Here is a 13585-nt window from a genome sequence, read left to right on the forward strand (position 1 = left end):
TTCCAATAAAGTTGTCGGTTGTCATGACAAATTAAGAAATAACTACAGTATATTAAATTATATTAAATAACTTGCATTCATTCATTTTCTTTTCAGCTTAGTAACTTTATTAATCTGGGGTCGCCACAGCGGAATGAACCACCAACTTATGCAGCACATGTTTCACGCAACGGATGCCCTTCCAGCCGCAACCCATCTCTGGGAAACATCCATACACACTCAATCACACTCATACACTACGGACAATTTAGCCTTCCCAATTCACCTGTACCACATGTCTTTGGACTGTGGGGGAAAACGGAGCACCCGGAGGAAACCCACGAGAACGCGGGGAGAACATGCAAACTCCACACAGAAACGCAAACTGACCCAGCTGAGGCTTGAACCAGCGACCTTCTTGCTGTGAGGCAACAGCACTACCTACTGCACCACCCCAATTAAATAATTTGCATATAAATTCTTATTCTTACATACATATATATATATATATATAAAACCTTTACATTTAGTTTAATCAGGATAATGTGCTTATAAACTTATGAACTCTCAGAATGTTTAAAAACTATATGCTTTTTGCCATATTTGATAGCGCATTGTAATAATCGCAGCTTTTGTGATAAACAAATCGCACATTTTCACATCACAATTTCGATTTAAAAATGATCATGTAGGTACAGTGTGTCCACTGTCACATTGGAGTGATATAAACACAACAAGTGATATAAACACAACAAAAACTATATGCTTTTTGCCAAATTTGATAGCATATCGTAATAATCGCAGCTTTTGTGGTATGAACATCGCACATTTTCACATCACAATTTCGATTTAAAAATGATCATGTAGGTACAGTGTGTCCACTGTCACATTGGAGTGATATAAACACAACAAGTCTCTTTTTTTTATTTCCTGATTAGGATTTAATTACTTATGCAATTTATTTATATTTATGATACATCATTTATTAAATTATTAATAATTTAATTATTAATGACTAAATAGGATTTAAGATACAGTGATTTTGAGGCCCACCATGACATGACATAGGAGTGCTGTTTTCGCCGCCCACCAAACTGATTGATAGGCACGTATTAACATGTCTCCGTAGTAATGCGTATAAACATAATTGTCTGTAATTGTCCACAGAACAGGATTTGCAAAGAAACTGGGATTAAAAGATCTGTTCCAACTCTCTGTGATCAGCTGCACCTCAAGAATGAGTTTTACAAGTTTAATATGTTTTTAAACCTGATGAAATGTCCACCTGATGAAAACAGAAGAGAAAAAAACATATCTGTTATCTCTTGTTTATCCTAAAAGTGTGCTAAACTACAGCATACAGATATTTGATTTATTGAAAATAAGTGTATTCAGCCTAGTGTCAAGGGAGTGGGCTTTGTGTACCCTGTAAAAAATATCCGTAAATTAGCAGTTTTCCGACTTTTATGAATATATTTATTTTGATAGTTTAAAGTGATATATTGTCTGGATGGATCATTGGATGGATACTGTGTCTGATTCACAAATGTTTTATTTTATATTCCAGTTTTGTGCATAAGTCTAATTCGCATCTTTGGATGGAAAGATAGCTAATGACCTCAGTGTTGATTGACATTGAACAGAGAGGATATGAAAGCTTTTACTTGGAAACGTCTCAATAATCTTACGTCTCTCTAAAAATATTTCAGACATGACTAATAACTATGGCATGGACTAATAACTTAAAGGCAGAGATCACAACAGTACATTCATTTTTATAGAGCAAGAATCTCTGAAAAATAAAATGCACTTGTATGTTTAAATTCTTACTTGCAGATAGTGTAATATTGAACTTACAATTGAAGTGCAGTTTCTTAACACTTAAATTATGAGTTCACACTTAGCTCACGATTTATACATAGCTTGTTTGGCGTGCTGTCCCGGGAGAGAGCCCTGAGCTCAAGGTATCCTCGAGCCCAGGGCTCCCTCCTTTCACAGGGCGAGGGGAGACTGAGCTCAAGTCGATCTGAAACTCCCCCGCTGCTGAGGCCAAGGTGAACTTCCTGATAGTAAGACATTATTTTAGACACAAGGCTTATTTTATCTATAATATAGAGCACATTTGGATGGTGGGAGGAAACCAGGGAACCCGGGGGAAACCCACACGGAGAACATGCAAACTCCACACAGGAACACCAGATGGCCCAGTGAAGACCCAACGCCATTGGTATTCTTGCTGTGAGGCAAACGTGCTAGTCACTGGGCCACCGTGCCACCCATTCTTGATAAAGGTGGAAGAAGGGGAGGAGGGGGGTTTCTTCCAGACGAAGATAGTTGTAGAGAGGAAATGAGGATATATAGTCTTGGGATCCTTTGCTTGGAGGATCATGATTAGCTAATGTGGACCAGCTGGGTCAATCATGAGCACATACTCCTCTCGAAATTAGTTTAACATTTAAACTTCACTTCTTTTTTTTTTTTACATTTTACACACCGTATATTTCAATATTTACTGCTTTGAAGTAACATTATTTTATTAGTATAATATTAGTATTAACTGTAATCTTAGTTGAAATTACATTCAAATGCAGTAAACTACAACTTTAAAATTTGTAAAAATAGCAATAATAAAACCATTAATCAAAAAATTTTTCTTTTTTTATTAGTTATTCACAAAAAAATGCTTGTCAAAATTATTTTAATTTAATTGTAATTAACGAAAATCTGCGTCTTAAACAGGACTTTCAATTCACACATTCTATCAGACTACAGTATTTTCATTAACAATATTTGTAAAAAAAAATTGCTCTTGTCCTTTGTGTGGCTCTTTTCATTTACCAATGACACAAGGAGAAAGCACTGAACTACTGACACGTATTTAATACTTTCTATAAAAGGCTTGTTTGGTGATGGCATGTTAAAGACGTCTCTCATATAGAGAATGAAGTCACATGCATTGCTCAGGTGTGAGTTTTTCACAGACTTCAACAGAGTGTCAAAATCTTGATGGTTCTGTGGGTCTCGTTTAACAATCTGAGCTTTAATTTGTATTCTCTATTGGATTCGGAACAGGTGATTGGATGGGCCATTCTACAGCTTGATTTTCTTTCTCTGAAAGCATTTGAGAGTCTCTTTGGCTGTGTTTTGGATCATTGTCTTGCTAAAATGTCCAGCCTGGTTTCATCTTCATCCTCCTGCTAATGTAGATATTGGACTGAGGCAGCTGATATTCATTTAAACTGATGAAGGGCAGAGGGTTGCTGAAGAACTACTGAGAGATTTCGGCTGCTGTCTGGGCTTTCTCTGCCTTTCTACACCTCCCTTTTTTCATGTGTTCAATACTTTTTTCCTGTATCATTTCATTTTATTACACATAACTTCATTTATGAACTAAATAGTTTTGTTTTTGTTGCATATTTGGATTTCTTTGGTTGTTATCAACATCCAGTGAAAATTTCAAGTCAACAGCACCTTTAGAAATATGTGACGTGTTCAATACTTATTTCCCCCACTGTAGTAGTTAATACAAAAGGGGAAAATTCACACATCCTCCAAATGTGCATGCACACTAGATAGAGTATACTCATCAACATGTGTTCACCTTGGTGTAGGGGTTCTCCATCCATGCCGGGTGGGTGGCTGTGGCGTCATCAGTGTCGCTTTGATAGTAATAGAGGTTAAAGGTCTCTTTGCAGGAGCGGTGGTGTGTGCTTCGAGATGAACACTCGACCATAGTGAAAAACAGCTCCACGTACACCTGTGATGCTCCTCGCCGCTCGATCAGCTTACTGCGTAGCCAATGACTGCTGGAGCCGTCTGCCTGGCAGATCTGATAGGTCCGCACACTGTTGTTCTCCTCATCCAGACCACTGACCTCCTCCCACTGCAAAACACACAAAACTCTGCATGAACAGGAAGCTGCAACCATCATGACGCAGTTCCTAGAGAAACTGAATGGGTGTGGTTTGTTTTTTCTACTGTGAGCTGATTGGATGTAGTAAAGCAGGCATTTCATTCAGAAAGATCTGGAAAAGGGTTTGGGGAGAGTTATTACAACCTAACAGACTCCTCCTGCTCACCGTTTCTGTTTGTTGTGAAAGCTGACAGCTGGAGGGGCGTGATTAAATGAGTTAGCCACGCCCAATACCTCAGACAGACATAATCTAAATGAATTGAACTGAAAACAAACTGGAAGTGCATTGTTTTTAGATTTTAATTAAAGATTACAAGGACAATTGTAAAAGACTGTGTGTAATTTTTTCGTAATTACACACAGATGAAATGTTCACCAAACTAGCAATGTGAGCTGACAAAATCAATATGGTTAGTTTTGATTTCATGTGTACATTAAATACTTCATACAATTAGCAAGGTGCATGAAAAAAGGCGTTAGTATTATACCGGCATCACATCAATGTCAAGGTGTCAAACAAAACAGAAAGTGTAATTAAAAAGGAGTTTTATTTTGCCAACACACACGCCTTCATCAGGGCCAGAGTGTTTCAGGTATACATCGCTTCCTTTAAATACAACCACTGGAAAAAGTGGATAAAACACTTTAGTCTGGGTACCAATTCTCACTTAGCTTATTACCTGTCCATTATTAGGAAATGTGATGTTTATTAACACATAAAGTACATATTCTGCATGATCTCATTCTGCATCAATAATCCTACCAAATACTACTACTATAATAACTATTAATAGCCAAAATAAGCAGCAAATTGCTCATTTATTGAGGTTAAAGTCATGAGTAATATTTTGTTGATAGCCAGAATTGTACCTTAAAAGTAAAGTGTGATGAAATGATCGACCAATCACAACATTGATCAATCAAAAAGCCAGTTTTCTACACATGTATTTCATGTATAAGTACTAATAAGTACCAAAAAAGTAAGTACCAATTCTCACTATTAACAACTGGTTTATTACCTGCTTATTATTAAGATATCAACTGTTTATTAGCACTTATAAAAGTAGATATTCTGCATGATCTCATTCTACATTCCTAATCCTACCCAATACTACTACCATTATGGCTATTAATAAGTATCAAATTGGTCATTTATTGAGGTTAAACTCATAGGTAATATTTTCTTGAGAGCCAGAATGGTACTTTAAAATAAAGTGTGACCAAATGATCCACCAGTCACAACATTGATCAATCAAATAGCCAGTTTTCTTTATTTTATATCAGGAATTAATGCACATGTATATAAACAAACTTCATTCAAGACATTTATGAAAAAATAATAACAACTGATAATAAAATAATGGTAACACTTTAAGTACAAATTCTCGCTATTAACTACTGGCTTATTACCTGTCTGTTATTAAGAAATGTGGTGTTTATTAGCACTTATAAAGTAGATATTGTGCATGATCTTGTTTCACATCCATAATCCTACCCAATACTACTACCATAATGGCTAATAATAAGCAGCAAATTGGTCATTTACTGAGGTTTAAGTCATGAGTAATATTTTATTGATAGCCAGAATTGTACTTTAAAAGTGTGATAAAATAATCCACCAATCACAACATTGATCAATCAATTAGCCAGTTTCCTTTGTTTTATATCAGGAATTAATGCACATGTATATAAACAAACTTCATTTATGCAAAACATATTAATAATTGATAATAAAATAATGGTAACACTTAAAGTATGAATTCTTGCTAATAACTACTGGCTTATTACCTGTCTGTTATTAAGAAATGTGATGTTTATTAGCACTTATAAAGTAGATATCGTGCATGATCTTGTTTTACATCTATAATTCTACCCAATACCAATACCATAATGGCTATCAATAAGCAGCAAATTGGTCATTTATTGAGGTTTAAGTCATAGGTAATATTTTATTGAGAGCCAGAATTGTATTTAAAATAAAGTGTGACGAAATGATCGACCGATCACAACATTGATCAATCAAATAGCCAGTTTCCTTTGTTTAGTATCAGGAATTAATGCACATGTATATAAACAAACATCATTCAAGACATTTATGAAAAAAATAACAACAATTGATAATAAAATAATGGCAACACTTTAGTTTAAGTGGCAATTCTCACTATTATCATAACTACTGGTTTATTACCTGCCTATTATTAAGATATTAACTGTTTATTAGCACTTATAAAGTACATATTCTGCATGATCTCATTCTACATTACCAATCCTACCAAATACTACTACCATTATGGCTGTTAATAAGCAGAAAATTAGGAGTTTATTGAAGCAAAGTAATAGTTAATGCTTAATTAATACAGAGAACTGCACTTTAATATAATAATAATGTCCAATGAAAACAAATAATGATAATTATTATAAGAATGTACTTATAAATATTATTCTAAAATAAGTTTACTCATCATATTAGGTGTCAAACTTTTAAAAAATAAATAAAATGACTTTCTTCTTTCCCTAATTCGTTCATTATGCTGTCATTTTTACATTGACTTGCATTGATATTTGATTTTGCTCTGCATGTATGATCATAACGTTGGAGCTGCAGGTCTCACCTCAGGTTTAGAGCGAGAGTGTGTCGTCCACTTCAGATCTGATGTCTCCGTTTTCGTGTTCATCAGGACTTCTGGAAAACACACAAGACAGATAAGCGTTTGTTATGAAATGCAACCATTGGTGTTTTAACATGTAGCTTACATTTATTTTGATGTGCTAGCTAGCATGCTAAAGCACATGACTGTATTTTAACTCCAAAAGAACAGCAGAAAGCAACATCACAACCATCCCATGCAGCTTACACCTATACAATGTAATCAATTTACATTAAGCGCACACACACACACACACATATAAAAGTTACTAGAAAAACTATGTTGTATCATACGTAGCTGAGCTGCTCTCAAGCTACTTAAAAAACATGTACCTAAGCTAAATGCAGCTAGCTACTACCCAAAATAAATTACAAAAGGTTTGGGATTATAGTTTGGTTTAGGGTTATATAATTTAATGTTAGTATTACTAAAAAATTCAATTTAAATGTAACCATTAGTGTTTTAGCATGTATTTTGATGTGCTAGCTAACATGCTAAAGCACATGCCAGTATCTGAACTCCAAACGAGCAGCAGAAAGCAACCATCAATGGAAACCCCATGCAGCTTTATGCAGTTTCTTTTCATCCTCTTATGACTGAGCAACATCTGAGCAATAACATTTTTTCCTCCGAGCACAAACAAGGCAGAGGAAATTCCCCGAGGTTTGATGGTTTTGGTTATCAAATCATGGCCAACAGAAGAAGCTTTAGCGAAAAACAGACGAGAATCTACCAGCGCTTTTCTCTCCCTCTCACATCTGCAGTTTTCCACAGGGAAACAGACGGACATGGGAACAAGGGCACAGCCTAATTTTATCCTCACACACACACACAACAACAACACACAATCATACATTTATATATATATATATATATATATATATATATATATATATATATATATATATATATATATATATATATATATATATATACATACAGTTGAAGTCAGAATTATTCGCTCTCCTGTGAATATTTCCCAAATGATGTTTAACGGAGCAAGGAAATTTTCACACAGTTTATCTTATAATATTTTTTCTTCTGGAGAAAGTCTTATTTGTTTAATTTTGGCTAGAATTAAAGCAATTTTTAATTTTTTAAAACAATTTTAAGCTCAATATTATTAGCCCCCTTAAGCAATATTTGTCTACAGAACAAAGATAAAAGAAATCAATTCAAAATGAGTTATTAAAACTATTATGTTTAGAAATGTGTTGAAATAAATCTTCTTTCCATTTGCAGGATAAAATACAGGGTGGCTAATAATTTAGGACAGCTAATAATTGTGTATATACACTCACCGGCAACTTTTTAGGTACACCTGTCCAACTGCTCATTAACGCAAATTTCTAATCAGCCAATCACATGGCGGCAACTCAATGCATTTAGGCATGTAGACAGGGTCAAGGCGATCTGCTGCAGTTCAAACCGAGCATCAGAATGAGGAAGAAAGGGGATTTAAGTGACTTTGAACGTGGCATGGTTGTTGGTGCCAGACGGGCTGGTCTGAGTATTTCAGAAACTGCTAATCTACTGGGATTTTCACGCACAAACATCTCTAGGGTTTACAGAGAATGGTCCAAATAAGTGAAAATATCCAGTGAGCGGCAGTTCTGTGGGCCTTGCTGATGCCAGAGGTCAGAGGAGAATGGTCAGACTGGTTCCAGCTGATAGAAAGGCAACAGTAACTCAAATAACCACTCGTTCCAACCGAGGTCTGCAGAAGAGCATCTCTGAACACACAACACGTTCAACCTTGAGGCGGATGGGCTACAGCAGCAGAAGACCACACCGAGTACCACTCCTGTCAGCTCAGAACAGGAAACTGAGGCTACAATTCACACAGGCTCACCAAAACTGGACAATAGAAGATTTGGAGAAACGTTGCCTGCTCTGATGAGTCTTGATTTCTGCTGCGACATTCGGATGGTAGGGTCAGAATTTGACATCAACAATATGTAAGCATGGATCCATCCTGCCTTGTATCAATGGTTCAGGCTGGTGGTGGTGGTGTAATGGTGTGGGGGATATTCTCTTGGCACACTTTGGGCTCATTAGTACCAATTGAGCATCGTGTCAACAACACAGCCTACCAACAGTCACCAGATCTCAATCCAATAGAGCATCTTTGGGATGTGGTGGAATGGGAGATTCACATCATGGATGTGCAGCCGACAAATCTGCAGCAACTGCATGATGCTATCATATCAATAAGGAGCAAAATCTCTGAGGAATATTTACAGTAGCTTGTTAAATCTATGCCACGAAGGATTAAGGAATTTCTGAAGGCAAAAGTAGGTCCAACCCCATACTAGTAAGGTGTACCTAATAAAGTGGCAGGTGAGTGTGCAGTGACAATACAAAAATCACGACAGAATATCCACCCGGTCATTTAATTTCCAGTGAACATCCTTCCTTTCATCCATTCGCACTCTGTATCTGCTCTTGATTGCACTTTTCTTTATTTGCTTCCTTGAACTATAGCTGCCGGTCATTACTTATTGATGATGGTGATGGGTTTTAATCAGGCATTCATTCAGACACCCCCCCACTCCCCTCCCTCCAGGCTTCTGGCCCTGGGGTTCTAGCTGGTCATGTGACCACCCGGAGCCACCACACGCTTCAAAAACCCGGCTCCAATCACAAAAGATGCTTTGATCTAAAAATATGACCGCTGCATAAATTTCTCTCAGTTATTTCGCTCAAACTCCTTTCTCATCCCTGGTCTCTGAGGAGAAACACCTTTATTGCTCTTTCTTTTTTTATTTGTTTGCATGCGCTTTTCCCAGGAGTGCCGCAGTTTAGCATACAGAGCTGGAATCAATGCATTTCTGTCTGTATGTATGTATCTGGGTCGAGACTTATCTCGGGAACTGGAAGCTTTTTCTGTTGGTTTAAAGCATCAATGACAGGAAGAAAAAAGATGCTGTTTAAGCGCTGATGGCCTCGGGGAGAATGGATACCTTCAGAATGGATATTACAACACTACTGTCTGCAATATAGGCTTTATAATGGTTAGTACGCTGTAAAAAATAAATGACAAAAGGAAAAGACTTTTTTAAAAATCTGGCTTTAACTTATTTTAACAAGCTAATACAGTAAGTTATACAAAAAATATGTAATATTTTCTGTAAGTTTGATTGATGTAAGTTGAGATGACCATAAAAGTACTAAAAAATGCACTAAAATGCTTTTTACAGTGTACTTAAAGGGATAGTTCACCCAAAAATGAAAATTCTGCCATAATTTATTCACTTTTTCAAAACCTATTAGAGTTTCTTTCATCTGTTTTGAAACATGCTGGTAGTTTGTATCCATTTTTATGTTGCTTTAACTTATTTTAATACATTAATACGTCAAGTTAACTACATTTTATTAAGTTCTACAGTTTAATTTAATATTTTAGTCAGTTTGATTGATGAAAGTTGAGATGATTAAAAAATTACTTAATATTTTAAGGGAGCAAGAATTTTACAGTGTACTTAAAGGGATAGTTCACCCAAAAATGAAAATTCGGCCATAATTTATTCACTTTTTTAAAACCTATTTGAGTTTCCTTCATCTGTTTTGAAACATGCTGGTAGTTTGTATCCATTATTATGTTGCTTTAACTTATTTTAATACATTAATTCGTCAGGTTTCAACTACATTTTATTAAGTTCTACAAAGTTTAATGTAATATTTTAGTCAGTTTGACTGATGTAAGTTGAGATGATTAAAAAAGTACTAAATATTTTAAGGTAGCAAGATTTGTACAGTGTACTTAAAGGGATAGTTCACCTAAAAATGAAAATTCTGCCATAATTTATTCACTTTTTCAAAACCTGAGTTTCCTTCATCAGTTTTGAAACATACTGGTAGATTGTATCCATTTTCATGTTGCTTTAACTTATTTCAATACATTAATTCGTCAAGTTAACTACATTTTATTAAGTTCTACAGTTTAATTTAATATTTTAGTCAGTTTGATTGATGTAAGTTGAGATTATTAAAAAAGTACTAAATATTTTAAGGGAGCAAGAATTTTACAGTGTACTTAAAGGGATAGTTCACCTAAAAATGAAAATTCTGCCATAATTTATTCACTTTTCACTTTTTCAAAACCTATTTGAGTTTCCTTCATCTGTTTTGAAACATGCTGGTAGATTGTATCCCTTATTATGTTGCTTTAACTTATTTTAATATGTTAATACGTCAAGTTTCAACTACATTTTCCTAAGTTCTACAGTTTAATTTAATATTTTAGTCATTTTGATTGATGTAAGTTGAGATGACTATAAAAGTACTAAATATTTTAAGGCAGCAAGATTTTTTACAGTGTACTTAAAGGGATAGTTCACCCAAAAATGAAAATTCTGCCATAATTCACTCACTCTTTACTTGTTCAAAACCTATTTGAGTTTCTTTCTTTCATAGAATGCAAAAGGAGATGCTTTGAAAAATGCTGGTAGTTTGTATCCATCTTTATGCTGCTTTAACTTATCTTAATACATTAATACGTCAGGTTTCAACTACATTTTCTTAAGTTTAACTGCATATTCTAGATGGCTTGATTGATGTAAGTTGAGATGACTAGAAAAGTTCATTCATTCAATAATTTTCCTTCGGCTTAGTCCCTTTATTAATTAGTGGTCACCACAGTGGAATGAACCGCCAACTATTCCAACATATGTTTTACACAGTGGATGCCCTTCCAGCCACAACCAAATATTGGCAAACACCCATACACACTCATTCACACACACACTCATACACTACAACCAACTTAGTTTATTCAATTCAACTATAGAGCATGTGTTTGGACTGTGGGGGAAACCGGAGCTCCCGGAGGAAACCCACGCCAACATTGGGAGAACATGCAAACTTCACACTGAAATGCCAACTGACCCAGCCGGGACTCGAATCAGAATGCATCTGCAAAAGGAGATGTTTTGAAAAATGCTGGCAGCTTGTATCCATCTTTTCCCTACTTTTTAATTTCATCAGTGTGTTGAATGATTCATTCAGCGAGTAAAATTGCTCATTTTGTAAAGTCGCAACGACACAGAAGTAGCAACATGTTTCTTTTTTTTGTAATGTGATGTAAATCTGAGTGAAATGAACTGTCGCAAAATTATTAGTGGATATACAGACCTATAAGATCAATAAAAATGATCTTATTTTGTGCATTCGTTCATTTTCCTATGGCTTAGTCTCTATTTCAGAGGTCACCACAGTGGAATGAACCACCAATTATTCCAGCATATGTTTTATGCAGCCGATGCCCTTACAGAGGCAGCCCAGTATTGGGAAACACCCATACACTCTTAGTTTCCGTACACTCATACACCGGCCAATTTAGTTTATTCAATTCACCTTTAGCGCATGTGTTTGGGCTGTGGGGGAAACCGGAGCACCCGGAGAAAGCCCACGCCAACACGAGCAGAACATGCAAACTCCACACAGAAACGCCAACTGGCCCAGTCGGGACTCAAAGCAGCAACCTTCTTCTGTGAGACGACGGTGCTAACCACTGAGCCACCGTGCCACCCTTATTTTGTGCATAGACAGAAAATTAGCACTATATATGCGGCATACTGTAAAGCTAGCATAGTAATATAGTAATACACCACTCCGAAAAACACACACATCTGTATGTATCTGGGTCGCAACTTGTCTCGGGGACTGGAAGGTTCCTGTTGTGCTTTTTTTGTTTCTTCACCTCAGAGGCACATCGATATTAAGAAATAAAAATCTCCGTTATTTAAGCATGTATGGCTTGAGGGAGAACGTTGTCATGTGACACCTCCAAAAAACGCTCATCCATCTTCCAGACATCATTATATCCGCCCCCCCCCCCCCCCCCCCCCCATCACTTTTTTCAAATTTCACATGCTTTTTCTTGCCATCCGTCCGTTTCTCTTCTCAATAAGTCCATATGTCCCCGTCACACGCTTTATCTGTGGGCTCTTCCCTCTCTGGTTGTGGCTGATAAACCGCCGTCCAGAACTCACAATCAAAGCCAGCGGCGCCCGCGAGGATGAAACAGAGTTGAGAGGAGGAGGAGAGAGCCGGGTGAGGGAGGGCACAGGACGAGTGCAAAAAAAAAAAAAGAGGGATGGATGAAGCAGGACTGATATCTGACGGTGCTTTCCCACTGTGGGTTTAGCTGCGAGTTCAGAGGAAACACAAATTACAGGCTCATCTACTTTGAAGCACGTGCAAGTTCGTGAGCTCATGAAACGTGTCCAGGACGTGCTCGAGGTCAACCCGAAATTAAATTATAAAATAAAAATGTGAAAATGTTGCGTGAGAATATATTTATAGTTATATATATATATAGGCATGGGACGATAACCGTCAAGGTTTTAAAACCGTCAAAATTTTCTGTAATACCGTTCCTAAGGTATACGTAAGATTTTTTATTTACTTTTTGTAAACTTTTTTATTTTACTTATTTTGTTGTTGTTTTTTAGGACAACAGTATCTCCAGCAGAAAAGATATCCAAAGATGCCATTTTAAATTGTAAAGAAATCTGAGTTTTTGAAACTAATGAAGACGGCAAAAGTCTGTTATTCATTTTTATATTTAACCTGACATGTTTACTGCTCCAAAATATTTTAAATCTTTCAGAAAATAAAATATATTAAAATATATTTCCTACCACTGCTATGCTGATGATACCCAGCTATACCTCTCTTTTCACCCTGATGATCCCTCGGTTCCAGCTCGCATTTCAGCCTGCCTGTCAGACATTTCACACTGGATGAAAGATCATCATCTTCAGCTTAACCTCACGAAAACGGAAATGCTTGAAGTTTCTGCCAAATCGACTCTTCACCATAACTTCTCAATTCAGATGGATGGAGCAACCATTACTGCATCCAAAATGGTAAAAAGCCTTGGAGTAACGATTGATGACCAACTAAACTTCTCTGAGCACATTTCTAGAACTGCTCGATCTTGCAGATTCGCACTCTACAACATCAGAAAGGTCCGACCCTTCCTATCTGAACATACAGCTCAACTCATTGTTCAAGCTCTTGTTCTCTCCAAACTGGACTA

The 13585-nt window shown here is 36.3% G+C and overlaps 1 protein-coding gene across 2 annotated transcripts in view; it reads right to left on the reverse strand.

Annotated features, from left to right (window-relative positions):
* Positions 1 to 13585, reverse strand: part of ephb4a (eph receptor B4a) — a 103046-nt gene that overhangs the window by 53108 nt on the left and 36353 nt on the right. For both annotated transcript variants that reach the window (XM_056458810.1, XM_056458809.1), the window contains exons 2-3: positions 6505 to 6575; positions 3581 to 3862 (exon numbers count right to left, since the gene is read on the reverse strand). In XM_056458810.1, coding sequence (XP_056314785.1) covers positions 3581 to 3862; positions 6505 to 6575 — 353 coding nt within the window. The remainder of the gene's footprint in view (positions 1 to 3580; positions 3863 to 6504; positions 6576 to 13585) is intronic.

This window comes from Danio aesculapii, chromosome 5 (assembly GCF_903798145.1).
Source record: "Danio aesculapii chromosome 5, fDanAes4.1, whole genome shotgun sequence".
NCBI lineage: Eukaryota > Metazoa > Chordata > Actinopteri > Cypriniformes > Danionidae > Danio > Danio aesculapii.